Source organism: Exophiala oligosperma (genome assembly GCF_000835515.1).
Source record: "Exophiala oligosperma strain CBS 72588 unplaced genomic scaffold supercont1.7, whole genome shotgun sequence".
NCBI lineage: Eukaryota > Fungi > Ascomycota > Eurotiomycetes > Chaetothyriales > Herpotrichiellaceae > Exophiala > Exophiala oligosperma.
Window position 1 is genome coordinate 41,505 of NW_015622824.1, and position 27,658 is coordinate 69,162.

Genomic DNA, 27,658 nt, shown 5'->3' on the forward strand with positions numbered 1-27,658 from the left:
GGACTTATGTCTCCAATAGGCACCCAGGCGGTGAGGAAGAAGGCGTCGCCGCCTCGAAGAAAGAGTTTATCATAATGGATACCCGTTGACATTCCCCCGGGGATGTTGTGACGAAGCATGGTCCTGGTCAACATGACTTCCTCGTCCCATCCCATCAAGTCTCGCACCATGCCGCGAAGTTTCGGGTGGGCCACGAAGTCCAGGTAGGGTTGCTGAACGTGCGCGTCCACGAGAGCCCGCAGTTCCTCGTCGGCCCCCGGCCCTCCACCGCCGATGCCATTGTGCAGGGAGACGTCCTCGTCGGAGTTGTAAATCCCATCGGTGTGGGACGTTCCGGGTTTCAACAGGTCAAAGTTCTTGAATTGGGAGAAATAATGTCGTCTCGTTTCCAAAACGTCTTCTCGAGGAAGCAGTCCCTTGACGAAGACGTATTCGTCCTCTTCTAGACGACGTCGGATCTCTTCGATTGGAGTGTCGGCAGGGGTCGGTCGAAGCCATCCCAGGCGAGATTGAGGAATCGACCCTTCTATGGCTTTGAAATCAGCAGGAAGCCTTGGGTCCATGCCAATTGGCACCTTAGGCACGCTTGTCACATCAGCAGAAGCCATGGAGTTGTAAGAGTGATGTATGTGTCTGTTTTCTGTATCTGGGAGACCCTCGGCGGCAGATCTTGTGAAATCAGGGTTAAATCAATTTTCACACACTCCAACAAGCTCTCTTGTTCTCAGCACGCCCTCCATATGCAAAGCAATACGAGGGACTGACGACAGGATAATATATATCCACGGATGCGGGGAAATGCTCACTACCTACTCATCTAATGGAGGTTGAGACTCTCGGGCCTGAGTAGGCCCGGCGGGACAAGTCGACCATGTTGAATGATCTTCCGCTAATGAAACCCTAGATGATGGTGATCGATAGTAACCGAGCCATACGGAGTATCAATGTCTCTCATCATACTCCGTACAGAGGACGCACAATGTCAAAATCAGCGTCCTGCATCTTACGTTTTCTCGGTTTGCAAGGCACAATGTGACGCTCCGCGTTTGGTAGCTCCCGATATGAGGCCTCGAGGATCTCGGCCATATTCGTTCCCACTATAGCCAAATATAAACAACCGGGACAGAGGTAAGAACTGCTAGACATGGCAGTCAGCAGTGAACAGGATGAGAAGGAGAGTGTAGTAACAGTCATAGCACGAATTCCATTGTTTGCTCAATAATCAAGTTTACTATCCACCCTGCGATAGGCCCGAAAAAGTAGAAAGTCGTTCTGTCCGTGGGTATCTCAGATATTACTTCTCCTAGCGCCTCTTCGCAGTTTGCGAGTTCGTGAAAAGACCCCAACAAATGTACACCCTGATTTTCCCGATTGAAGTTCTGCTAGCAAATTGCCCGCTCGGCATCGAGCCGAGGTGTGGGTTTGATACGATACTCTTTACTTCAGCAGCAAAAGAGGTTTAAATAGACTCCAACAGTATGAAGCTTGGTAATACCCAAGGCCGGTCGATTCAGCTGCAACTTATACCCTTGTGGTCTTGACCACTCTAGTATCGATGCCATGGCCAAATCCGATGAACCTGCATTTGTCACCGTACCAGCAATCTTGTCGATTTGGATCATTCTGCGGGCACCGGTGTCCATAAATGCACTCTGGGTCGGAGCAATCCATCTTGTAATAGCACGGCGTCATTCGTGCGACCTCACGCAACACATTGCGCTCTCCTTTGGACAACGGATAGGTATGAGAGTGTGAGCAATTGTTCGAGGTGCAATATTCTGGCCCTTGAAGGTAGTAAATATTGCACAGTTTCAATTTTTTGATTCTCTGGATCTCATAATTCGGTATCGTGGAGTCGACCTTGTCGATTCTCTGACCGTTACGATTCCGATCGATGCTTTTCCCAGTGGAAGCGACGGCACTGACTGGTTCTGGGCTTCTCAAGGATGTCGGCGTGGATGTTCGGGTACTGCCTGCTTTTGGCGCAGAAACTGCCGGGACTGGAGCAGGCTGGGCTGTCAGACTGGCCCAGGTCATAGCTGGAGTGCTTGAGCTAGAACCCGTTCCATTCGTGGTATTGGACTCGACACGTGAAAGTGCTGGCAATGTTGCAGTGACCGCTTGCAATGGACCCTTCGGCAAAGCCTGTGAAGGGCAGAGCTTCGTCGTGCGAAATATGTTGTCAAACTTGATGATTTTGAACTGATCTTTCAATGTGGCGAGGTTTTTCTCAAATGGAATGCTCTCCAGAAGAGTGATATGGTCCAGTACCGTGCTATCTTTAAGTGTGTCTTCGAGCAAAGAAGCGTAGTGGCTGTCACTGGAGCAACCTAGTATAACTTGGTGACAGTGACAGTCATACAAGCTTGTCTGAAATTGTTCGCTCAGTTTTTCCTTGGTGGCATCAGGTCTCGCTCCGACGTCAATGAAGTCAAAAAGCAACTGCGTGCTGTTGAGTCCTCGAACGAATTCCTCAAACAGCAGTGGACGTTCAATAACCTTGGACCTCGCAAGTGTCTCAGACATGGATTTAACATCGGCATAGAGTCGTACAACAATCTTGGGCGAGTCGAGATGGTGGAGATTGGTGGTTGCAAACGTGTGAACCGAGTCAAAAATGAAATTTGCAGCCTCTTTACCGCCTCTTTCGCCCTTGGACAATAGCTCTTTCGTGAATATGATGTTATCGCCATCAATAAGAACGGTAATGAAGGGATTTCGATCCTAAAAGAAACCAGGTGAATAAATTGCGGCTTCACTTGTGTATAGATCAAACCCACCATAATGTTCTTCACTTGCAGTATTTGTTCATTTAGGGAGGACTCTCGCATTTGGTTATCTCTGTTATAGGAAACTTCGCGGCTGTGGTCCAGTTGTAGGCGATCGAGCTGGTTTTGGGTCGTTTCGAGTTGATACAGCAGATCCTGCATGGGCAATCAGTGATCCGGCAGCAAAAAAACATCGACAAGCACCAATGGGTTGCAAATATACCTCTATGAGTTGATTCTTTTCATCGTCAAGGTTTCTCAGACGTTTATTTCGCTCTCTGAAGGACATGTGAGAGTCTACCAAGCCTATGTCACCGATAGCACGACTCGTCCGAAAACCATTTCGTGAACCGTAGTCCGGGCTGGAATTGAGAAGAGGATGTTCAAACGAAGGTGAAAACGGGTCATAGCGCGCCATGTCGGGCATTGAAGATATCAAAAAGTGGTCGAAAGGGCAACTGAGATGAGTGAGAGGTGATTTGAAAAGGAGAAGAAGAAAGGATTAAAGTGATGTTGGCGGTGAGGTCAATGCAGGAAATACGGGTGTGCTGCAGATGGCGCATGGCACCAGATACAAAGTACTTTTTTTGCGAGAAAAAAGATGATGGAATTCTGGGGAACGCGTAAAGTTTGGTAGCGCTCTCGCTCTGGCTGCAGATAGCGCGTCGGGGAGCACAACGATTCGCCGTTGGGCCAGCAGATCGATGCTAAGCAGTCTCACTAGGCATGCCTATCGCGGAAGCTCCTGGGCGCCAACAGCGGCAAAGCAGCCTCTAAAAGGGTGGCTAAAAAGTGGTCTACGGGCGTCATAGGCTTAACCGCGATTGGCCCTACAAGCGTGCGAATCTCAGTCGCTTAAGGCTCTGCTGGCTCTAGACTCGCACCAGCCTTAGTGCCTAATTTTAGTGAGCCTAAGGGAGAGTACAGTACGAGACTGATGAGCCCAGCCATGTCGTGCCAGCCCACCACAAACTGCGCTTGGGAAAAGAACAGTTCTCCAATATCGCGTACCTCATTTTCCAGTCCAGTTCGCTGCACACCAGTCTGTCCTTTCCCACCTCACCACACACGCTCCCAGTACCTTCCTTCACCTTCTCTTCGTGGACACATCTCTCCATCATGGTTCGATTCTTGGATCTTGCTCTCCTCCTTTTTGGCTTTCAAGCCGCCGGAGTCTTCTCCCAGGCGCCCGACAGCGTGAGCCAATAACCCCCAAGCCGCGTCCTGGACAGCGCATCGCACGAACAAAAAGAACCATGCAGCTGACGTTTACTGTCGTAGGTCGATGAGGAAGTTGAGGACCCTTCAACCAGCCCATCTCTCGCTGTGACTGTTGAAGCCAGCTTTCCCAATGCCGAGATCTTCGGTATCAAGCTTGTTAATGGCAAGCCCACCGAAGCCGTCCTTTCCTTCATGAACGAGGAACCAGATCCAGTCACCATTCAATTTGTCGGTGGCAGTCTGTGGACTCCGGACCTCGCAAACCCTCGCATCGTCCGAAACCTGACCACCGCCCAATATGCTGTTGAAATCACCCCCGGCGAGAAGCAAAGTCTTCCGTACACCTTCCAAACCAACATGCACCCGCAAGACCTTCGACTGAACTTGGCTGCTGTCGTAAGCTCGCACAATACATTCTACACTTTGCAGGCCTTCAATGGCACTGTCTCTGTGGTTGAACAAGACGCGAGCATTTTCGATCCGCAAATGTGAGTTACTGATAGGCTTTTCTACCCACCGCGCATCAAATAGCTAACGTTTCTCAGTCTGTTCCTGTACTGCTTCCTCCTCGCCTGTGCTGTCGGTGTCGGCTATTTCTTCTACACCATCTGGATCGTTCCATACTTCCCCCAGAAGCGCAAGCAAACTACCAAGAAGGCACCTATCAAGAAGATCGAGGTCGGCTCGGTTCAATCCGACAACGAAGGTCCAGCAATCTCTACCGGTGCTAAGACATATAACGAGGAATGGATCCCGACCCATCACATTCAACGCCCCGAGGCTCGTCGTGTCAAGAGTGGCGGCAGACCAAAGAGCCGTGGAAAGCCCGAGTAGAAAAAGCAATACATTACGCGCAATTTCGTCGACATGATGTTGCTGTATATTTTCATACTTCTCCTTCTGCTTTACATTAGGCAGGAGAGTGACACAGTGGGATGGAAAAAGGGCAGCATTTGGACATTCGAGAGAGCTACGCATGGACGTGGGGTTTGCATTTTGACCGGAAAAAAGGGGTGCGGTGCGACTTTGCAATATCGGAAACATGGACAATTGTACAGACTATGTTGGATGACGTTTGACTGCACATCAAGAACTGAGATACCGACAGAGTTCGGATGATTAAGTGCAGCAAGAGAGAAAACGTAGAGAAAAATCATTGGTGCGCAAGGCAGATGAAAAAATAACATAAAATGAGACAAGAGACAGCTTTAACATTCTTCAAACGTCAAGAAACAAGTTAAAAATCTAGTACTACAGTAAGGTAGGTGAGTCTGGTACGGATACTGACTGGGAAAACGAAAAGGAGGTACTCCGTACTGGCGTCAATATGTGGCCCTGGCCAGACACAAAGAAAAGAGTTCCTCCGACAAGAGACCAAATCAATGCCTGTACAGTAGAGCTCTGTACCCTCGCAGCTTGCCCCGTGCAGAGAACGGGGACCAATCAATCAGTCACCCATTACATCGTCGTCCTCGACCTCGCCGCCTACGTGACCATCATCGTCGTCAAGGTCATCCCCGGCGTTTTCTCGTGCATTGTCGCCATCGACATCGTCCTCGGCAAGATCACGCTTATGCTGCTCCTCTTCTTCGTCCAGGACACTGTCCTCGACATCATCGTCTTCGAGCACCATCTCCGCACTCACAGCCGCCTTCTTCTGCTTCTGTTGCTGCTGCTGCTGCTTCTGCGGCGTCTTCCCACCACCGCTGTCCCTCTTCCCCTTGGCCTTGGGCTGCTTCTTGTCGTCCAAGTACGCGACGAGAGCGGCATAGTTCTTGCCCAGCTTCGTGCGGTTCAACAGAACCCTCCGCTTGACGCTGTCATCCTTGATCGCGCCACCGACGATGGCGAATAAGATCTTGCTCGTCAATTCACAAAGCCCTTGCTCCGCGAGCAAGGCTGCCTGCTTCTTTGCTCTCTTGCCCCCTCGGCCCGTGGTGTCTCCATCCTCGTCGTCGTCGTTGTCGTCGTCATCGTCGTCATCACTCTCCTGCTCCGCTTCCTCGTCCGAATCTTCAGGCGGCTTCTCAATGTCCTCATCATCTTCATCCGCCCTTGCACCAGCTCTGTGCTTCTTCTCGCGGCCCGTCTCGATCTTACGGTTTGTTCGCTTGGCAAAACTTCTCTCCATACGTTCGTAGGTAGACATGACCTCCTTGACAATCTCGGACGGCACGGCCGTGACAAGACTTTTCAAGTTACGGGCGACCGTTTCGTTCAGTTCCCCCTTTTCAGGCCGCATGTTGCGCACCGTCGTGAACAGGGCAAACAGCTCCAGGATGTTGAGGATGGCAGTGCATCTCACGCTGTCCAACGGGGTGCACAGACTGATGACCGCTTCTAGGTTGTCCACGAATGTGGTGCGTGTCATTGCGAGCCCAGTCAGATTGGCGGTAGACAGCAGCGCCGTGTTATTGGTTGAGATGGCATTCTTCAAGGCCACCATCTTCCACCGAAAGTAGCGCGAGAAGAGTTCAATCAGCGCAGTACATAACTGGTCCTCCAGCTGATTGAAGACCCAGGTAGTATCTTCGTCAGGCTCGCCTCTTCTTAGAAGACGCAATAATAAAGAGAGCAGCGAGTCCACGCCCTGGTCCGCTCTGCCTTTCTGCTTACGTCCACCTTCCCCTGGTAGCTTGGATTCCATCAGGGAGGAGCAGTCATATACCCCAGCTAACTCTGTCAGACGAGTCATGCTGTTTACCATGGCAGCAAGTGATTGCTTGTCCAGCGTTCCCCGCTTCTCGACGTCTTTTCCACGGAGAAGATCGACAATCATGGCTATAGACTCGGCCCAGATCTCTTGGACTTTCGAGTCTACCGCCTCTTTAGACTGCTCGAAGCTGCGTGCATTGCGGAGTGCCACACTCGCGGCGGCCAGGACCTTCTTATCCGAGTGCGAGGTAAATTGCTTGGTTATGTCCTCCAAGATTGCAGAGTAGGTGGCCTCGCCGGACTGGAGATCATTTATCAGACCAATGTCAAGTAGTTGTTCGATGCGGAGGATTGATGATGCGGCCTGTGGAGTAGCACCAAACTTGCTCAGGAGTTGAGGAAGGATTTGTGTGAGGTTTTGAGCGGCGGATTCTTGCTTTTCACGAATTTGGTCCTTTGTGGCATTAGCGCGGCGATTTGTCGGAGGCTCAAGGATTGATGATAGATACTGCTTGACTGAAGCGTGCAGGACATCTAGAAGGATGATGTCTTCGCCCGGGCTGAGTTGGTAGGCCTGCTGAACTTGGACATTCATATCCTCCTCCTCACCTGTGGCGGTAATGGAAGAGTGGTCGTAGAGAAGGTAGCCTGCAAGAGATTCCCAGTGTTGAAGTTCTTTCATGTGCGGATATATAGCTTGGGTGGCAAGAGTATATCTTGAGTCGATGGCAAGATCGAGAGGTAGAGACCGACTACCCTTACCGTCTAAAGATTCTTCGTCATTGTCGTAGCCGGCAAGAATCGACCCTAAACACTTGAACTTGATCCATGAACGGGTTGGTACCATGTACTCTTCCACGTCATCTTCATCGGGTAGAGCTGCATGATACTGGGCTTCGTCGAAGTCCTCAATGCTCAGGCCGTAAAGGTCTTCAATGTTTGAGACAAAGAATTTTGCGACAGCTTTTCGTATTCTCGGTTCGCTGTCGAAGATGAGTCGGCCTATCGTGTCAATATTGTCAGGCTCCAACAATTCAGCATCTCGTAGCCTGTCGAGAAGCTCGATGGCCTCCACCCTTACGCTGATGTCGGCATCCCTAGCACCCATCTCTACTAATCTGGGCCGAAACCTGTCTGTGAAGGCTCGCAAGGCGGCAATGTTTTTCTTGTTCTTGAATAGATTTTTCAACTGTTTGACATCCTCCAATCTGGTAGGAGAGCTGGTATCGTTCAAGACCCATCCAAGATACCGAAGGAATTGGCCTTCCAGAAACATTTTCCGGTAAAGCACAATCCAGTTTCCCAGTGCTGCAACACATGGTGCACGGATCTTTTCCTCGATGTCTCGATAACGGTGGACGTAGACCGTATCGAATGCGTCTCGCAGCTGAGCGTCAATTGCTTCTAATTTCTCCTCTGTTTCCTTTTGACTCTCTTCAATGGTCTTGACGCGAGCCTTGTTCACGCTTCTCTTCTTCTTTTCGGCGTCCATTTGCGTTTTCAATGTCGCCATGGTCTCTTGGAGTTCTTTCGCAACCTCGCACAGGGCAGTGCTCATTGATAGCGATATGATCGTTGCTGTGTGCCGAAATGATTTGTAGTTGGCGCCCGACATGGTTGCAATCCAGACATGAATATTGTCATAGACTTCAGGTTGCTCATAGAATACTGAGGAAGCGTGCAATGCTTTGATGATGGCTTTGAAAAAGTCTTCCAGAACAGTCTGAAAGCCAACATACTGTTTCTGCCTCGAAATCAGAGGGTAGTCGGGAGACTTTTGCGCCTCGTATTCTTGCAGGATATCTCCGAGTTTAGTCGGGACAGAATCCAAATCTTCGATATCTTGAGATTCAATCCGAGAATCAGAACCAATGCACTGCAGGACGAAATTGATCAAGTCTCGGATGCCAGTGACACTATCACTTTGCACAGACTGGAACCATACAGACGCAGCGTCCTCTGGCGATCGTCCTTTACCAAAAACCTCGGCGTACAGCCCTTGAAGATGCGCCTGACTCGGTCGAGCGCGGGCCTTCTGGGTTTTTGCAGCTTTTCCTCCGGCTATCCTCCCACCTTTGGCAGGGCGCATTGCCAGTGTTGTGCTAGAATTGTCTGTTGTCTTCGCCCTCTTGGCTGCCGGCTTTGTTGTCGATTTGCTTCTCTGTGCTCGTCGCCGCTCCTTCAACTCTTCCTCGTCTGGCTCATCTTCGCTTTCGTCAGTATCAGACTCCTCCGAATCCTCTTCCTCGTCATCTTCTAGCACATCAATGCCTTCATTATCTGTAGGTCGTTTTCGTTTAACCGCTCCGTTCGTAAAAGGACTGCTCTGCTGGTGTTCTTGGGAGAAGAGTCCAGGTCGTCGAATTACTCGACCAGATTTGCGACGTGATTCATTTGCACCATTAGGTGCGCTAGAGTCAATCTCCATGATGAGACGAATTTTGAATGCGTGCGCCTAATGGGGTTGGTTGACGGCAAAGCGCAGTCGCCCGTGGTTCGTGGGAACGAGGAATGAGGAGGATGACGACAGTCCTTATCCGCAGGCAAAGTGTGTCGTTGAACGATGGTTGTCGTATTGATTCGAAGGAAGTCAACACGCCTCTTGGGCAAAGAACGCGCTCGACGCGAAGGACAGATAGAGTGGAGTGGGAACCCGAAAGTGACAATAATTCGCAGTTAACAGGCGTCGGGGGAGGGTACCCCACCAAGTGGTCTTTACCTTGCTTCAGGAACCTTACTGTACGTAGATAATCTTTGTGCCTGGAGCACACCGCCAGGAACCTACTGTACAACGTCTCCCCCAGCACAATAAAACAGTTGTCGAAGAAAAACGAATCGATACCTCGAGATCCAGAAATACAATTCAAGGATCATCGAGGGTTTCTACCTAGGTAATAGCTAAAGTGCCTCACGGCCCTGTTCAGGAGAATTCCAGGCATGTATTTCCTTGGCCATCACAGTAGATCAGAGCGTAAGTATCGACTCTCATGATATACTGGAATCAGCGCAACGCACAGTAATCAATGGTCGATAGTGATATCTTAGAAGAAGTCATGCTCATCGCCAGTAGCTCGGACTCTATATCCGTAGGGCGTGGCCTTTTAAAGCGGCAGCTGGTGGAGAAATCGAGGCCCGCATGAACTCGCATCGGATTTTCCCAGTCTTGAGGTGTGCCATGACATAAGGAGCGTCTCTATCTACGCACCTGGGGTACTCCCTGACAACGGACACAATCTCCCAGGCTTGAGATTGGTAATAGACAGGATCGCTGTTCGACCACTGACCTCGGAAAACAGCTACGAAATGCAAGATCGACCTTGTTGACAAGTGCTCCCTGCACTCGAGCGCAAGGTATGTCGCTCCCACAATCACCATTCGCGCCATCCACCTCTGTCGCTGGAGCTGGAGAAATTGTGCTTTCGTTATTGCCTCCCGGCAAACAGGCACTACAAGTTTTCAAATATCAATACCCTCTAAAGCTTATCGCTCCTGAACCACATAGCTCGAGCGATGATAAGCACGTGACAATTGCCTTTCTTCTCACCTACGGAGGAGGATTGGTGGGAGGGGATCAGGTCAACCTAAAGATCGAGCTACAAGAAACTACGCGCCTTATACTACTTACTCAGGGCAGTACTAAGCTGTTCAAAGCTCCGAATAAGTCAGTGGTCAGTAAACAGACCTTAGATGTGAAGATAGGGCACGGAGCCGCCCTGTGTTATTTGCCCGACCCAACCCAGCCGTTCGCAGAAAGTGTCTATGAGCAGAAACAGACATTCTATGTTGCGCCTGAAGGGACTAGTAACCTGCTTATGCTTGACTGGGTCAGCGAAGGCCGACGAGCACTTGGGGAGAGCTGGACACTGTGGAGCTGGAAAGGCAGAAATGAAGTGAGAGAGTTTGATCGACAGTCGAAAGGACGACTTTTGCTTCGAGATGCTGTCATGCTTCATGAGGACGGTCTTGGAGGTGTGGGCTTGGTGGACAAGGCAGACAACATGGCCATATTCGGCACTCTCATTGTATATGGAACACTTTTTGGGAAACTTGCTGAATTTCTCATGAATGAGTTCGCTAACCAGCCTCGGATCGGAGCCAAGAACTGGACACAAGAACCTCTGACCCATACTGACCAAGCACACCAAGCAGAAGGTCTTCTTTGGACCGTAGCCAGGGTGCGCGGTTTCGTCCTGGTCAAATTCGGTGCCAAAGATCTCGATGGTGCAAGGCACTGGCTAGGAGACCTGCTCAAACGAGAAGGCACGGTTGAGCAATTATTTGGGCATCAGGCGCTCATGTGTCTGAGATGATAGTTGGTCATACCCAACACTGTTACAATGCCAGCTATTCACGGGGTCCAGCATGAGGGCAACATCATTTCCCTAGCGTCAGGAAGAGGCGGTCTCCGATGTCTCCCAAACCAGGCTTGATCATGCCTTTGTCGGTTAAGCCTTCATCTAGGCCTCCTACCCAGATCTCGGTTCCTTCCGGCCATTCTGCTGCTGCGCTGGTCACACCAGGAATTGCACCTAGCACACTCAACACTATTACTTTTTCGACTCCCCATTCTTTCAGTGACTGAATAGCAGCAATGCAAGTCTGGCCTGTTGCAATGATCGGATCCACGATTATGGCCAGTTTGGCAACTTTCGCTTGGGATTGGGGCAGGTTGTTATAGTACTCGACTGGCTGCAAGGTCAACTTTTCGCGGAAGAGACCGAGATGGTGTACAGACACTGGGGCAGGAAGGATGGTTTGAACGGCTTATCAAGGTCAGTCATGCAGTACGATATCGATATGTGGCTACTTGCCTTCGACCATGCCCAAACCACTCCGAAGAATCGGCACAAGGGTGATCTTGCTACAGTCTATAGTTTCGAAAGTATATTCATATCCAATGGGTGTCTCATCCTATATCACTCAAAGATCAGCCTGCGCCACCAGGGCCTCCGTAAATGGACACACCTTGCCAGCTTCCTCGAGATGCAGGTATGATAAAGCATCGGTGCCCAACAGCAAAGCTATCTCATGGACGAGTGCTTTGGTTTCACGTGCATTGGTCGACTTGGAACGCAGTTGAGACAACTTCGCGCGCAGGCAAGGGTGCTTGGAGATGTGGACGTTTGGCGGCAGACTGGAGGCCATGTGAAAGATCGGCTGTTTCGGGTACAGAGAATGAAGAAATAAGAATACGAAGACCAGACGAGCAATAGTATCTCAGCGCCGAGACTTAGGCGTGTTTTTTTATCATTTACGAACGGCTCGTTGGCAGGGTGTTTGCTTGCATACCTGACCTTTGTTATAATTGCGATAACAACGACCTGCGCAGGGAGGGGCACGGCCATCCCCGATGCACCGGACTCATTATCGACGAGCCCCAGCCAGGTACAGGTATTGTACACCAGTAGCGGGAATAATCGTGGGCCACAATTGTATGGAGTGGCCATCTCGCCCGTGCTCGCGCAATCAAACGTCACTGTTTGCTGCAGTCTGGACATGGATATCCGGCATTTTCACCGTGAGTTTTTCTTTGCACCTTTGTTAAAGAGACACAAACACAACAATCCCGTACATCGCCTTGGGGGCCGATGCGCAGCCGGTGTACAGCAATGTCTTGATCCCAGTGATCTCGGCATCTTTTTTTCTCAATTACTCGGGCAGACTGATCTGCGCATGACATGCGCGTCAATCCGACGGTCCAACAATGTCCGCAAACACAAACATTCCTTCATCCTATTCGAATGCGACTGGGGACATTGTTGAATCAGAAGAGGAAGACGAAGAATACGGCGAGCAAGAATTGACAGAATCAATTGTACCACCGCCTTTGCGCGCAGAAGATCCGCGCCATCCATCATGGGAAGATGCAGTGCATCCGCCTACAAGGCACGAATTACACGACGGCAATGGCCAAAACATGGAGCTTTCAGAGATGACTGTCCCACCACCTGCCCGACCTCGAGAACGACGTGACTCCCTCGAAAGAGCCTTGCAGAGGACGAGCTCATCAAAAAGTCGACGAAGAAAAAGTCGTGGGAGTGCTGTGGGCGCAACCATCGCAGACGGGCGACCATTTGCCGAAGAGATGACGGGCGAGTTACCCACGCGAAGGAAAAGTCTAGAAGAGCAGGAGAAAGGTTCGCAGACACAAGCATACAGGCCGTCGCCGTTCGCCACTGAACTAGTCACGTTGTCGTACTTGGTATTCTTCTCGCTATTAGGCACCTTAGCAAGACTAGGTGTTGAGGCTATAACGTTATATCCAAATACACCGGTATCATCTCGAGTCCTCTGGGCAAATCTTGGGGGCTCATTTATTATGGGCTTTCTGGCTGAGGATCGACGTCTTTTCCGACATGAATGGGGCTCGCCAGATCTCAATGCCCCGGCGGCGACACATGGGAAGGTCAAGAAGACAATACCACTGTACATTGGCCTAGCTACTGGATTCTGTGGAAGCTTTACCTCTTTCTCCTCCTTTATCCGCGATTGCTTCCTGGCCTTGACCAATGACCTGGCGGGCTCCTCCCCTACATCAGCATACCAGTCAGAGGCCAACATTCACTCCAGGAATGGTGGCTTCTCGTTCCTCGCCCTGATGGCAATCCTGATTCTTCACCCTGCCGTGTCTCTTGCGGGATTGAACACAGGAGCACAGTTGGCGCTTGTTCTTCAGCCCGTGACGCCGACTATTCCTGTCGGGCTTACACGATATTTCCTCGACCCTGTGGTCGTCGTTCTTGGATATGGTTGCTGGCTAGGCGCAGTACTGTTGTCGATCTGGCCGCCAGGAAATTCTGTGCACTGGCGATACCGCGCAGTTTTCCCCCTGGTCTTCGCACCTCCAGGTTGTCTGCTTCGCTATTATGTATCGAAGCATTTGAACGCCGTCATCCCGTCGTTTCCACTGGGGACGTTCGCCGTCAACCTCTTCGGCACGGGCATTCTGGGCATGGCTTTTGATCTACAGCATGCGAGCAGCGCCGGAGCGTCCAGTGCGACTGCCTGCGCGGTGTTACAGGGGATCATGGAGGGGTTTTGTGGCTGTTTAACCACGGTTAGTACGTGGGTAGCTGAGATCAATGGTCTACGACGAAGGCATGGGTGGATATATGGCTTGACCAGCGTCGGCGTTGGGTTGGGATTGATGGTTATTATCATGGGCAGTATGGGTTGGACGGTTGGCTTCAAACCACCTGTCTGTAGTTGAAGCCCTTACGAGTTTTTGTACTCGTCGCCCAGTCTCAAGCACAAAGGTAACTCGTGATTTCTGGAAATTTGTCAGAGCACCAAAGAGGCTAATGAGTGGCCCTTGGGGAGATAAGCTTCTTTTAGACAGGTTTCAACAATTCCGCAAAAGGAGCTTGGCTGAAACTGGCGGTACAGAAATGACAGCGGATGTCAACGCACATGCACCCGTAATCATGGTATTTTTAGCTGCCTGACACATGTTGATACCGCGGCGATACATAATTCGGCAACCGTAGCTGACGATCAGGTCCGGCATTAGCGCCCGCCACGCAATCATTGGCCTGTGCCCCTGCCAACCCAAGAATTAGCGAGCTTGAGAGCTCCTTCCCCATGTGCCATGAACAAGTTGCTACGCTGCTGTACTCCGTACTGCGTATTATTTTCCTGTTCTCACGCGTCAGCATCGCTTCTTCTCTTCATACTCTTACCCCGTACTCACTGCACCGAAATTCCGTCGCCCTCTGTTGAGGGTTTCCCATCACCAGACCAGCCATTCATTCCGTTGCATTTCGCTCGTTACCGTATCGCTCTGCATAGCATATTAGCCATCTTCAAAGGCCGACACGACGCATCCGACGACGGCACACCTGTCAATCTCCACATCCAAATTGAGGCTGTGAGACGAACATCCGTCAAAGCCTCCGTCACCCTCCTCCGTCTCACCGCTTTCATCCTCAGGCTGGTCAGGGTGACTTTCTTTGTCAAAGCTGCACACTACCATTAGCACCTCCCAGAAAGCCTCGTATCTGCAACTGCTCAACTTGCATCGAACCTCCCGAGCCAAAGAAATCATACAAGACGAGCAAGACATTTCTGTTGACAGGAGTTACTGCAACAAAGCATACTTCTCATTCATATTCCGCAACATGTCCGTCTCAGTCGTCAAAACCATCCTCTTTTCTTCTCTTGTTGTGGGTATCGCTCATGCGTTTGTGCCTATGCCCGTCAACGCCCTGCCTCCAAATCTCGAAGCCGATGGCTGGTCTGCTCTTACCACATTGGATCCTGTCGCCTTGACGGCATCACCTTCAGAACCAAGCGCTGCTGTCGCAGTCACCCCATCACCAGACGTCCAAGTCGTCCCGGCTCTTGATCCAAATATGATTCCGGATCTCAAGCGTCAAGTCACTGGTCAGGGACCGGCTGTGGCAGCCACAGCACTCAGCCAAATCTCTCCGATCACCACATACTATGCCAACTCAATGGTAGATGGCTCCGCCGTCCAAGTTCCTGTGTAAGCATTGCCAGCCCCCAGTCATAACACACTTCTAACAATTGACAGTGTATACACCCAAACCTTCGCTCCTGTTCCTGATCAATGGCCTTCGCCCACTGCTGGCGAGATTGGATTAGGAACGATTCAGGGAACTATCGGCGTCGTTCATTCCAAGAGAGATCTCCCCTCCCCACGGCCTTAGGCAGGCAACACACAGGCTACACTCGGTGCCAAACAGGGATGCGACAAGTTGACTTTCAATTCACTCTCCAGTTTCTTGAATTGTCCACATGGGTACATATCTTGGGTGCTTGATGAATCGGACCCCGAAAATACAAAGGGCCAATTCGAGTGCAGCGCAAATCAATGTTCTTCCGAAATCGACACTCGGAATGTTGCAATGCGGCAAGAGACCAGCTTCTCTGATGAGCTTATTGGGCTAGAAGAAATGGCACAAACGGTCCAGAATAACATCCGAGCTCTAGCGGCCAAGGTCAAAGACGATTACCCAAGAATTAAAGAGGGTGATCTCCAGAAGGCCAAGGACTGTGAACCTGGTCATCTCAGCCTTGAGATTCCGTCTGGCGACGAGCCTTGGATCAAGATCAAGTGCAGCGTTGCTGGACGAGCTTTCAGTTTTAGACAACTCGGCTTATTGATGGTGATGATTGCAACGTCCGGCTTTCATCTATTGTGAACAATGACCTATATTTTGGAGAATGGCTGATGGGATTAGGGACGACGGGATCAGCCTGGGTCCTGACAGGTTCGAGTTCTTGGGGATGATGGTCGTACATGATATGATCTCGGACATGGAGTCTGGGTCAGGCGTCTAATCGGGCTGGCCGGGCGCTGAAAGCGATGATTGAGCGTTTTTGTATCATTAAGAAGTAGTCTTTGAATGTATAAAGTAGCCCAACAGGTATTCTTCTCACAAGAATAGAGTAGCATCCCAAAGTCTACATGACTAGAAAGGATTAAGTGGCGAAGTAGCTCATTGTAAATCACCACAGCTACGGAGTAGTCACTTTGGGTACCTCCTAGTTGGGTCAAGGCTGAGGTGTACAGTAGTGTGTTTCGTAACCTCTTGGTCACCTAGGGACAAGTTGCCTGCCTACGTGTTCTCGCATGATGTTGGGTGAGGTTGGTCTCGGATCAAGCATGTCTTGTACATGTAAGAATGTTACTACGAAACGGTGGACATTGGGTGAAGAAAGTATGGTTGTTCGAGGGTGTACAAGAACGAATCGTGATGATGGTAACTCTGTACAGATAGAGGAGTCGGTGGTGATGGTGGTGTTGGTGAGTTGACCAGGCTGTGTATACGCATGTACATGAATGTGTCTTCTTGTATGCCTTGTGGATGTACAGTATATACTTTTTGGGGGGGTTTCAACATCAAGAGAGGTGCCTACCTAGTTCAACTATGGTACCCAATAACGGAGTGGAACTGTACAGGAAGGGAAAAAAAAAAGTGAACATCACTCATACCCAGGATTCTGTACACACCTGGGGGGGCAGGCCCGTACTTTTTGGTGTTTGGTATCTAGTATCAAAGTATAGAAAGTGGGAAGGAAAACCAAGGTCTTTATCATTCCAGGCAGGTAACGGAGTGAAGGGAACGTGAACATTTTGGCGCCGTCGCCACCTCAGAATATGCCACTGTCACATTGGAAAAAAAGTTCTTGATGCAGTAGTTGTACTTGTACAAAGGACGCAAAATCACTCCGATGAGATGTGCTTTTGTCTTGATTGCATCCTTTCTCGTCTCCTTTTTCCGAGGCATTCATTAGGCCTTGAAGAATCTCATTTCTCCCCTGGACAAGGACAATCACCGGCGCCGTTGCTTTCAATCATACAGTCTCGTCCAATCCGGAATACACACCATCTTCTGTCTCACATGACCCAACGTGTAGGCCGTGCCGTCGAGACCACCGTCGGTCTCTTGCTTCTCCCCAAGACCATCGACACCACCATCGCCAACACCGCTGCCGTCGGTTTCGCCGACCTCGGGTTTGTTCTTGTGCCGTCTCTCCACCATGACAACATCCTGTAGAAAATCCACCTTGGTGCCATACCTCACTTCCATGTCCGCGCCGCCCCAGTCGAGGCTCACTTTGCCGGACTTGTGGAGACGCAACTTGCCCACCAACCCGGCCGGTAGTCGTGTCGGTTCCGTGGCAGTCAAGGTCCCTGGTATTTGCAGCTTCGGTCGCGGCGATGGGACAACATCGTCGTCGTTGGCTTCTTTCTTGGCTTGGTCGCCGTCGTCTGGAGGAGGGTTGTTCGACGTCGTCGCTGGTCCGTCCGTCGCTCCAGGCTCCTTCTTGACCTCTGGCTCGGTCTCGATACCGGCTGAATCGACCAGGAATGGCGTGAGCGGAGGGAGTTGGAACAAGAACAATTCTCCTTTCGGGTCGCTCTTATCCTCGTTGCCGGTGTCGTCACTTTGATCTGTTTGCTTGCTGTCTTCGCGCCCGGCAACACCGACTGCTGGAGATTCACTCTTGACTCCGACCTGCTTAAAAACCCTTCGAAGTCTCTGCACGTCGCCCATCATGCGGAGACGCTCTGCTCGCTCTTCGATCGTCTCGTTTGCGAACTTGGCCTCCCTCGCTCGGCCACCGGGTTTTTTGAGCCCGCGCCGTCTCATCTCAGGACTTGAAGGCTGCTCTTTGACAAGAACCGGCTCATCAATGTCCATTGCATCTCCAGCAGTGTCGTCTGCGTCTGCTTCTTGAATATCCGATTCCAACTTTTTCCTCGCGCTACCACGGGACTTCTTTTCTGCCTCACGTTTCTTCTTCGCATCGGGATCAGGATCCTTCCGTGGTAGAATCGGTCGTAGCTCAAAGTTTGATCTTTCTGGTTTGCTTTCTGCTTTCTGCTTTCCTTTGCGTCTCGAATCGAGAGGTTCCTCATCATCGGCGTCGCTCCCGTCCTCGTCACTAGACAAGGTTATTGTGGCAATGTCTTCAATCGGGCGACGGTTTTCTGGGGGCTCATCATCACTGATTGTCTCGTAATATTGCTGCTCCTTGGTCGCTCCTCTTCCCCCTCCCAAGCCGCCTCCCCCTCCGCCACCGCCGCCTCGTGATGAGGTTCCTTCTTCCGTCCCCTGCACACCAGATTCATCAGGTTTTATGGTTGACTGACCTTCTAGTCTCTCGGAATATCCCTCTGGCTCATTATGACGGTTGGTCTGAGGCCTCAGACCGGTACTTGCACCGAAGACGCTGTTTCCACCAACAGGATGATCGCGTCCGTGGTCAGCTGTACTCGCACCTCCACGTCCGCCCCGTCCGGCGCGACCACCACGGCCACCGCGCGCAGCGGCAGCAGCGTTCCTCTCTGCTTCAGCGAGGCGTGCCTTTTGCCGCTCTGCTTCTTCTCTGGCGAATGCCTCGCGTTCAGCTTTGGATTTTCGCTGAATACCTGCGCGAGGCTTGGGTCTGGGGCCCGATGTGGAGGCGGAAGGTTTAGATGTTGAGGCTTTAGGATCTGACATGTTGATTAAGTCGTAGGGAAGGTTGTCGGAATCCGATCAAGTGGTTTGAGAGAGCAAAAGGTGGGAAAGTGGCAGTCATGAGATAGAGAACATGATCAGAGGAGAGAGGATCGTGTAGCTGGAAGTGGTTGTTTCAGAGGAGGTGTAAGGTCGAAAGGGAAAGGTAGCCGGTGGGAATTGTTCAATGGAAGGGCAGATGAGAGATTGTGGAAGCTGCGTTAATCGTCAAGTTTGCATGAGTTCATTGACAACAGCAGAATATGGACTCGAACGTGTAACCAGTTTCGCCTTGCGCTGCGACGACATTTTTTTGTTGGAGACAAAATTTCCCCTCATCTCGGCTTTAACCCGGATGAATCCATTCCCTTCACCGTAGAAATACGAATACGAATACGAATAGCCCCAGACTCTTCATCATGAATACTCCGTACGTGTGCTCCATATGACTAGGTGGCAAAGACACAGCAAGTCATTTCCAGCATGCCACTGGTTTCAGTCAAGCTTCAATATATAAATAATTTTCTCACTTCGTACACTCATGAATGCTATCGACTCCAGGCAGCCCTCTTTGCTTCGGAGAAAAAGAAAATTTCACAAATTTCGCCGACTCGCAATCATACCAAAATATCAAATTGGAAGAGAGAGACAGCAAGGAACGTCCCACCACTGATCACCTTGTCAACGATGACTTGACCTGTACCTTCAACCCTCAAACAGTCGCAAATTTAAAGCAGACAGAATGTAAACCGTTTTCAATCTTTTCCCCGTACCAACCGCAGACCCCTGAGACCTCAATGATCCAAACCCTGACAATCCCCTTCTATACCTGTTCGGATTGTTTTTCTTTTGTTTGATTGACAGAATCCGTGTACGGAATTCTCAATGTACAACAATGGCTTTATCGCTTCCTCTTCTTGCTCTTATCGGGGCTGCTGGTAACAAGAGCATTATCATTGTGGTGCGCACCGAGGTGAACCACGGATGACTCGTCGAGTGTCACACCGTCGTCGGCGGATTTCTTGACAGGGACACCCATGTGGCGTCCATAGCGGCCTTTGCGACCATTGCCTTCATCTTCACTGATACATCCTTCGATGCCAATGCCTGCGTCCTTGCATCTCCCGCAAGGACGTTGTCGATCACACCCCTTTTTGCTCTTTCGGCATCGCTGGCAACGAGGCTTGGAAGAGAGGTCTTCTTCATCTGCAGCCAGCGAGGATTGGAAGGTAGCACTCGATGTAGAGAGTTTCCGAGCTTGGCTGGCAGGAGCAAGAGCAGGAGCAGAAGGCACCTTGTTGATACTTGGTTGACTCGAGTGTTTGACCATCTTTGGCATGGTGTTTGAATGTATCCTGGTGAATTTTCCGTTCTTTGACGACGAACCCTGCTTAGTTCGGTAGCCATTGCTTGGCCCATCATGCATTTTGGTCTTGATTTTCTTTGTTTTTGGCTGACCCTCAAAGTCTTCTTGCTCACGAGCAGGACTGCTCTGGTCGTAATCTTCGTCCTCATCATCCAAGTATTTTCTATATTTGGGCAGTCCCCCTTCTGCGTCGCTGTACTCATCGCTGTCACTCGTTGCCCCGGTCGACGAAGCTGCATCAGCAGCACCACTGAAAGTCTCGTCTATGGTCGAGTTCGACGTACGTCCGTGAGAATAATTCGAAGCGTCGCCCAACGCAATCAAAGTGCGAGCGACGTCTTCATCCGAGATACAGCTGGCAACAGTCGGATCTGGGGTTGGCAAAACTCCATTAGAAGGGCGCCCATTGTGTCCTTGATACAGGCTGGTTCTGTCTCGCAGACGATGACCATGTTGTGGTACGGGGGTTCCGATCTCAGCACCTGCGCCAAAGCCATATGTACCTTGACCTGTTCCATAACTTTGTGGAGACAGCACGGGGACTTGTTGTAGGCTATATAGCTTTTGCGCAGGAGGATGAAAGGGCGAGGGACCTTCTTGTGGGACTGATCGTCGCTGAGGTGATATGGACGATTGTGAGGCAGTCACAGGCACCTGGGGAGGTACGAAGAGTGGGAGTGTCTGGCAAGTGTCAGCAAGGGGCCAAAGTGAGAAACTGTGGTATAACTCACCGAACTATCGAAAATGGGCTGTCCACGTCTACCATCCTGAAGCACGTTGGCAGTGGAAATTTCCGAGCTGACAAACTGCTCGCTTCTTGCTTTCCTGGAGCCAGTGACTGAACCGCGCCCTGCCTCACTGTCACTGTAGCCATCTTCTTCATGGAAACTCCCATTGGCACTTGAGCCACGACTGGCCGTGGGAACATGGCCTCCCTTTTGCTGCGATACACTACGGCGTCCTCGACCTTGTGTTGGAGAGACACTTCTCTTTCGAGCTAGCCGTGATGCAGGCCTTGAAGGAGAATGCGACTGTTCCCGCATATGAGGCGGTAGCATCTGAAATGGCTCACCCAGGCTCGGGCGACGCTTGGGTTCATACCCATTCTCATCGCCATAGTTGGGAAGAGGGTATGCTCCCAGCGGCTGTTGTGGTGCTGGCACAATCCTCATATAAACAGTGGAGTCAGGAGGCAGATTTTCATAGGAGGGAATCAGTGTGATCCCCAGTGCATCTTCAAAGCTCACTCCCCGGCCATCATATATGCCATAGAAGTTTTTCACTGTAGTGATGATGGACTCTGTACTGTCATGGTTGTTCAGCACCACCCGAAGGGGAATGCGGGCTCGGGTCTTTAAGCCTTCATCAAGGAGCAGCTCAAAAGAGACCGACTTTGCTGGCGCCATCTTTTTGGGTGTATTGTGCTCTCCATTCGAGAGCAAGTTGGATACTTGCATTACTGCGAATGGGAGAATATAATCTTTTCTTCTCTTGGTAATCCTCCTTTTAGGTACAAATAGTCGGAAGAGTGAGGGCCGGCAGATAGGGTGGTAAATGTATGATCCGTTTTGGTTCGAAGGAGATGGATGTCCTGTATATTCGAATTAGCTTCTATAAGCGAAAGAAATACAGTTGGAAAGGGCTGTGTTCCCCCATGACCCGAAGCGTTGGGTAAGGATTGGAGGCGGTAGGCAGCGGTATGAGGGCAGTCAGTGGGCAAAAGTCGGTTGGCTTACAAAGAGCAAATGTGTGTGACAGTGATCGCGACTTCTTGCAGAACGTCCAGGATACTCTTGATCTGGAACAGAGGCTGCGCAAAGGCAATGATAATGGCATCCGGCACTACCGCACAGGTATCGTAGAGGAGCGGAGCATTGGGTGTGCGACGATATGTGTGGAGGGTTGCAGAGGGGGCAAACGAACCTTAAGGTTCACTGCAGGACAGATAAATATACAGACTCTGTAGACAAGACAAAGAAAGGTCCTGAGGAATTGATGGACAAGTTGAAGAGTGACAGGAAGAGGTCAGGTCGAAGGAAGCAACGTCGAAACTGGCTGTGCTGAGAGACCCACCCTCGACACAAATGCGCCCGTACCTCGTACCACTGGAACGTGGTTTCGAAGGGTGTAGAAAACAGAAATTTAGAGCCCGGACAACTCAGAAATCACACCTAGCGGTTTCGAGGAGGATTTATTGAATAAGAATGAATGATCCTAAGGAGGCCTCTCAAGAGGTCGACTACGGTGCGACTGGATATTATGGCATTGGTTCCTATCTACCACCTCAAGCGAGGACCAACGTACTACAAGCCCGGTATTGCCCTGGTAGCGCTATCTTGTGACGGGATGTACATCCACCTGTAGACCAATTGAGTTCGCCGTGCGTCCAAAGCCAGTGTGTCTTGGTTAGCCATGTTGGGGTGGAAGTACTCTTGTACAGTGCTTGCTAGGATCCTTATAGCCGGTCCTCAGGCCAGTTGTACGCAGGGACGAAAATGATGCATGTCGGTCAGCACACCATCTGCGGTGCCGGGGGAAGAAATCCTTGAGTAAGCGGATCGGGAAAGTGAGGACAGCAGCAGGTTTGAGCCAGGCCAGGCGAGCCGTAGTACTTACTAAAAGGATCAAAAGCAAACCCCTCACTGACGCTGAAGAAATGCTGGCTGTAGTGCAGCGGCTTTGCGACGTCTGTTTGGTGAAGATTAGCAGTGAGCCGTAAAGGTGGAGTTATGGGTTCCGTCCAGAGGCCGTGGTCAAGACACGCAAGCATGCCATCCAACCCGTTTGGCCAATCCAGGATGGACTTGAGCGTGGGCTGGCGCACTGGCTGCCACAAACCACACGACTAAAAAGGCCAATCCATGCAACTCCAGCCCACTGACCAAAGTCTCCTGAACACAGGCAACGGAGCTCTGCTAGTTGGCATGGTTGATGCGACACTCACGGGGCGGTAAGGTAGCTAACGAGGTTCGCTGGCTGATTCCTGACGAGAGCCATCATGCACCAAACCACTCCCATGCGCTGATTCTCATCCAGACACTCGCCCAAAAATGACGCTTGGCGCAGTGGCGGCGACGCTCGACCCCGGAGCAATTTCGCTGGTTTTATAACCCTTTGGTGCCCGTGCATTCATCGCACACGAAGAATCTGCCCCGAGCGCTATTGTCGTCGCTATTAGTAGAGTCTTAGACACCTCGACATTGTACCAGTAGTAGATCTTATCCAAGATTGAGGTGTGTCAAGAATCCGCTATTGACCGTCCAACCACGAAACCCCCACATTCCAAGTGTGTTGCGAAAGGACGTCACGTATCGCCTCATTCCGGCTTGTTAACAAAGGAGTCAATATTACAGAGATGCTCATTCAGGCCAGTTTGCCATATCACGCGCGCCGCCTGATCCAGCTCTTGTGGTGGGTGGTGCCCAGGCAAGCCGAGGCCGACAGGGTGGTTGAGCACAAGTCGGCGCAAACGCGGCAGCCGAAAAAGCCAACTCTCTCGCGCCTAGAGAAGTGCGCAAATAATAATGACAAGGGCCGGAAGGCATAAATTATATAAATTGAGTTTGCCACTGCCACAAAGTCCGCTGGCTCTATGTTATATTTCCAGCACCAAAATTCCGAATGAAGTCTTCCTGATACCTAAAGAATGGTTTGAGATGTGAGACGCAGGTTGGTTTCGAAGGGACCGGCCAAATTACATCTGCACTATGCCAGCGATGCTCTGCGAGCGATGTAATGATGAGATGTGACGCCTTCCAGACCTGCACCGACCTCCGCATCGAAGGCTATAGTAAATCAGGAGATGCACGGTTGAAACTTCTCACCGTATCATGTAGACTTGTGATTCTCCAGGCATCGGTGGATTCTCGATGATTGGACGTGCGATCATGACATCGTTGAGGTGACTGAGTAAGCGCCGAGTGAGGGTGGTTCTAGGGCGAGCCAGTAATCGCAGAATTCTTCCCACGAGGCCACCTGAGAGAATGCTCAGTCGCATACATACCGGCTTCTATTTTGTCTGTTATCGGCCTCAATATCGTCCACCAGCACAATCGCAAGAAAAAGGCGACAGCAAATCTAGCAGATCGAGAGCTGAAAATTCCGTCCACGGTCATGTGACTGCGTGTCCGGTCGTGTCGCGTCGACGTCATTACAGCGTTGTTGCTATTCTATTCAGCCCGGGGAAATCGTGGATGGCCCAGATCGAAGCAGGGAGTGCGAACATACTGCTTGAATGTTCCAACAAAATTATGCGCATCTTTTTGCTGCTTTTTATGGAGTTGGACTGCAAAAATAATGTTCTGGGGGTTGGCTAGACTCGCGTTCTCCAGAAGCTTGTTGTCGATGGCCGAAATTGGAATAGTGGGATCTGGCCGAGTTAGCGTGTAGATCGCTCAAGAGCGGCAGCAAGTTGTTTTTGTTTACTCCGTTCCTGCAGGGCCATCATAATACTGCAATTCAATAAATCCAAGCCCAGATGTTTTGCTGTACACAATCCGTGCACTTTGCTGCAGCCATAGCTTCTTGCATCAGTACTCTTCCTCGCAATTGACTTTCCTCCTGTTTTTTCTTCCTCTCTGACAGCACTTCGACTCATGCTGCCATTTGCTTCGCGTTCTGAAAAGCATAGGGGCGCTGAGTCTCGATCAGCCTAGTCTTGGGACAACCTCGTTCAATTAAGTACTCGGCAGCTGCATAGGCTCCGATACGACTTTCGAGGACAAAATCGTCAAGATGGATGTCAAGGTAAGCTCTTCTGCCTCTTGCACTCGACTTCGATCCCCTTAACGAACACGCGAACGGCTCTCAACGCCCACGCTGCCCGACCTCTGTAAGGCATCACCGCTAACTTGAAGAATAGCCTCATCGACCGATACGCATACGCGTAAACAATGATGAGAACCTCCCTCCTGTCGGCCACAATACCAAAACAATTCACCAGCGAAATAAATCAAGTCCTGCACTGACCGGTTTGCCCCCGACTCAGGGACTCGCAGCTGGAGCTAAACGGAAGGTTTTTGGGGACGTGAGCAACACTGCTACAAGTGTAAAACCAAGCAAAGATGACCTCGCTTTGCAGAACAAAGCCGTTTCGCAGCCAACTATCAAGCCTCTGTATGAGAGGAAATCGACCAGTCTGCTGAGACCAGCTCAGAGACCACTATCCGTCTCTGGTTTGCGGACATTCTTCTCTGGTGGAAGCAACAATGCAGCCTCTGACAATGCAGTTACTGTGCCAGGGGAGGGCATTGGGCTTCATTCACAGGCTCCAGGTGGCAAGAAGACATTGACCAAGCGACACACTGCGATCTTCAAAGATAATCGTCTAGTCACGGTGCAAGAAACGGAATCCACGAGCGTGCAGTCAAACACCATCAATGAGCTACCCAAAGGAAAAGACGTGGTGGAACTTACGCATCTCGACTCTCAGCCGCTGCCTTGTCTCCTCCCGTCAACATCGCAGACTCTCGTTGAGCCTAGTAAAGAAGTCTCAGAACCTCGATCAGAGATCAGCTTACCAGGAATTGATGAAGTCAGCTTGGAGCCTGCGGTTGCTCGCGAAGTGAACAATGACCGCTACGTTAGAGAAGCCGTCACAACCATCTCAGAGCTCCCTGGCCCTCCTGTCAATTCACATTACGATCTTCACAAAACCTCAACCGCCCTCCCACCTCTTTCCATCAACACCAGTGCTCCAGCTCCAGCAGCGACATCACAACAGATGGCTGTCGCGAAACTTGTCAACCCAGTTGACACCATTCCTCCTCTTCTCTCGCACAATAATTACGTTATCGCACCGGTTGAACAAGAGGAGCATTGGGAAGAAGAAGAAGAAGAAGAAGAAGAAGAAGAAGAAGACGAGGACAACTACGAAGAAGAAGGCTATGTGACGGCTAGGTCATTTCGATCTAGAGGCGACAATACAACTGGCGGTGCTACGGCTGTGTTGTTTCCTCAGATGAACCAGCGCATTCGTAAGGAGCTTTCCCAGGCAAAACAACTGGTCGAGGCAACTCGGTCTCCTGAAGAACTCGAAGACGAGAGCTTTGACACAAGTATGGTGGCCGAATATGGAGATGAGATCTTCGATTACATGAAGTCTCGAGAACTGAAGTTGCTACCCAACGCTCACTACATGGACAACCAACATGAAATCCAATGGTCGATGCGTTCGGTCTTGATGGACTGGCTCGTGCAAGTGCATCTGCGCTTCAACTTGCTGCCGGAAACTCTGTTCCTGACTGTCAACTACATCGATCGCTTCTTGTCCTGCAAAGCCGTTTCCCTCGGCAAACTGCAACTCGTTGGTGCAACAGCCATCTTCATTGCTGCCAAGTATGAAGAAATCAATTGCCCGTCTGTTCAAGAGATTGTGTACATGGTTGATGGCGGTTACACCATTGATGAAATCCTCAAGGCCGAACGCTTCATGCTCACGATGCTTCATTTCGAGCTAGGATGGCCGGGTCCGATGAGCTTTCTGCGGAGGATCAGCAAGGCTGACGACTACGATCTCGAGACCAGGACATTGGCCAAGTATTTCTTGGAGGTTACACTCATGGACGAGCGCTTTATTGGTAGCCCACCAAGCTTCACAGCGGCAGCGTCTCACTGTCTCGCACGCCTCATGCTCCGCAAAGGAACCTGGGTAAGTGTTGAATTCACGTCGTGATTCAACATCTACTGACCTTTTTCAGACTGCTCATCACGTTTACTATTCTGGATACACATATTCACAGGTCGAGCCTCTTGTGAGTCTCTTATTGGAGTGCTGTGACGATCCTCGCAAGCACCACAGTGCAGTATTCAACAAATATTGCGATAAGCGCTACAAACGAGCATCTGCCTTTGTGGAGACAGAGATTCAGAGAGGATTCCAGCTACCCGACTACGGTGCTGCGGTATTTTTACCTCAACCACCTGCACTTCCATACTATGACAGCATTTCTTACTACCGCACCTGAGAATATGCCTCGAAGCATTTCTACTCGCATGATGATGACCACCATCGGGCACGCCATAATGAATGACGCATGGCCTCAAAATGCACGAGAGATAGATTTCACTTCCTCTTCCTCATGAAGTCATCTGCACCCACCATTTGCATGAGATGGAACCAGTTGCTTAGGCAACTGACATTCGAAACTCATCTTACGACGACACGAACTTATGACCCACTAATCAATATCAATGCCATTGGCCGGCGACAGAAACGGGCATGGACCATTTTCACTTTTCGGTACCATTGTCAGTGACACAATTTTCAGGGCGAATTGTCAAACTCGAGGGGAGAGGATTGGAGATGGCAACGGCGCTGGAGTAAATGTACTGCAACCTTCGAGGCGAGGAAATGGTTGACTGCAAGCTCTTGACGTGATTTCGATTTTCAGCGAGGCAACAAAAATCGTGCTGTAGCGGAACTAATGCAACTAATACTCTTGGAGAGAATGAAATAGCTGCCCTTCTACTTTTTGCGTGCTTGGTCTTTAGTGTCCGTATGCCAGTACAATGTATCTCTTGAAAAGGGGTAAACCAGGCTGAGTTGCAGCCTCGCGGCTGTTCTCAGCCTGATACGGAGGAGCATTCCCCTACTTACCTACTTTTGCCGCAGCCCTCTTTGATTTCTTCTATCCTAATTAGTGAAAAGTCAGTAATCAGTGTATCCTGCTAATCTT

General features: G+C 50.6%; 11 protein-coding genes across 11 annotated transcripts; 6 read left to right on the plus strand and 5 right to left on the minus strand.

Annotated features, from left to right (window-relative positions):
• Positions 1–1,172: 1,172 nt before the first annotated feature.
• PV06_07327 (uncharacterized protein) lies at positions 1,173–3,319 on the minus strand. Its single transcript, XM_016408558.1, has 3 exons — positions 2,992–3,319; positions 2,781–2,924; positions 1,173–2,724 (listed from the first exon to the last, which is right to left on the minus strand). The coding sequence occupies exons 1-3, from the start codon at positions 3,193–3,195 to the stop codon at positions 1,522–1,524; spliced, it is 1,551 nt and encodes a 516-aa protein (XP_016260312.1). The 5' UTR covers positions 3,196–3,319; the 3' UTR covers positions 1,173–1,521.
• Positions 3,320–3,795: 476 nt separating this feature from the next.
• PV06_07328 (uncharacterized protein) lies at positions 3,796–5,264 on the plus strand. Its single transcript, XM_016408559.1, has 3 exons — positions 3,796–3,965; positions 4,050–4,477; positions 4,535–5,264. Exons 1-3 carry the CDS (start codon positions 3,888–3,890, stop codon positions 4,821–4,823), a joined length of 795 nt encoding a protein of 264 aa, XP_016260313.1. The 5' UTR covers positions 3,796–3,887; the 3' UTR covers positions 4,824–5,264.
• Positions 5,216–9,263, minus strand: PV06_07329 (uncharacterized protein). Its single transcript, XM_016408560.1, has one exon. It carries the CDS (start codon positions 9,070–9,072, stop codon positions 5,437–5,439), a length of 3,636 nt encoding a protein of 1,211 aa, XP_016260314.1. The 5' UTR covers positions 9,073–9,263; the 3' UTR covers positions 5,216–5,436.
• Positions 9,264–9,860: 597 nt separating this feature from the next.
• On the plus strand, positions 9,861–11,670 carry PV06_07330 (uncharacterized protein). Its single transcript, XM_016408561.1, has one exon. It carries the CDS (start codon positions 9,998–10,000, stop codon positions 10,952–10,954), a length of 957 nt encoding a protein of 318 aa, XP_016260315.1. The 5' UTR covers positions 9,861–9,997; the 3' UTR covers positions 10,955–11,670.
• Positions 10,343–11,984, minus strand: PV06_07331 (uracil phosphoribosyltransferase). The gene is made up of 3 exons (XM_016408562.1): positions 11,610–11,984; positions 11,456–11,555; positions 10,343–11,407 (listed from the first exon to the last, which is right to left on the minus strand). The coding sequence occupies exons 1-3, from the start codon at positions 11,787–11,789 to the stop codon at positions 11,019–11,021; spliced, it is 669 nt and encodes a 222-aa protein (XP_016260316.1). The 5' UTR covers positions 11,790–11,984; the 3' UTR covers positions 10,343–11,018.
• Positions 11,985–12,139: 155 nt separating this feature from the next.
• PV06_07332 (uncharacterized protein) lies at positions 12,140–14,187 on the plus strand. The gene has a single exon (XM_016408563.1). The coding sequence runs from the start codon at positions 12,349–12,351 to the stop codon at positions 13,852–13,854; it is 1,506 nt and encodes a 501-aa protein (XP_016260317.1). The 5' UTR covers positions 12,140–12,348; the 3' UTR covers positions 13,855–14,187.
• Positions 14,188–14,761: 574 nt separating this feature from the next.
• PV06_07333 (uncharacterized protein) lies at positions 14,762–15,313 on the plus strand (the record flags this gene model as incomplete). Its single annotated transcript, XM_016408564.1, has 2 exons — positions 14,762–15,129; positions 15,178–15,313. 2 exons carry the CDS (start codon positions 14,762–14,764, stop codon positions 15,311–15,313), a joined length of 504 nt encoding a protein of 167 aa, XP_016260318.1.
• Positions 15,314–15,511: 198 nt separating this feature from the next.
• On the plus strand, positions 15,512–15,808 carry PV06_07334 (uncharacterized protein; the record flags this gene model as incomplete). The annotated part of the gene is made up of 1 exon (XM_016408565.1): positions 15,512–15,808. One exon carries the CDS (start codon positions 15,512–15,514, stop codon positions 15,806–15,808), a length of 297 nt encoding a protein of 98 aa, XP_016260319.1.
• An 827-nt stretch (positions 15,809–16,635) lies between these two features.
• PV06_07335 (uncharacterized protein) lies at positions 16,636–18,868 on the minus strand. Its single transcript, XM_016408566.1, has one exon. The coding sequence runs from the start codon at positions 18,617–18,619 to the stop codon at positions 16,961–16,963; it is 1,659 nt and encodes a 552-aa protein (XP_016260320.1). The 5' UTR covers positions 18,620–18,868; the 3' UTR covers positions 16,636–16,960.
• Positions 18,869–19,102: 234 nt separating this feature from the next.
• On the minus strand, positions 19,103–22,201 carry PV06_07336 (uncharacterized protein). The gene is made up of 3 exons (XM_016408567.1): positions 21,719–22,201; positions 20,714–21,573; positions 19,103–20,663 (listed from the first exon to the last, which is right to left on the minus strand). Exons 2-3 carry the CDS (start codon positions 21,437–21,439, stop codon positions 19,518–19,520), a joined length of 1,872 nt encoding a protein of 623 aa, XP_016260321.1. The 5' UTR covers positions 21,440–21,573; positions 21,719–22,201; the 3' UTR covers positions 19,103–19,517.
• Positions 22,202–24,461: 2,260 nt separating this feature from the next.
• PV06_07337 (uncharacterized protein) lies at positions 24,462–27,450 on the plus strand. Its single transcript, XM_016408568.1, has 3 exons — positions 24,462–24,728; positions 24,844–26,631; positions 26,681–27,450. Exons 1-3 carry the CDS (start codon positions 24,717–24,719, stop codon positions 26,945–26,947), a joined length of 2,067 nt encoding a protein of 688 aa, XP_016260322.1. The 5' UTR covers positions 24,462–24,716; the 3' UTR covers positions 26,948–27,450.
• The last annotated feature ends 208 nt before the right edge of the window (positions 27,451–27,658 follow it).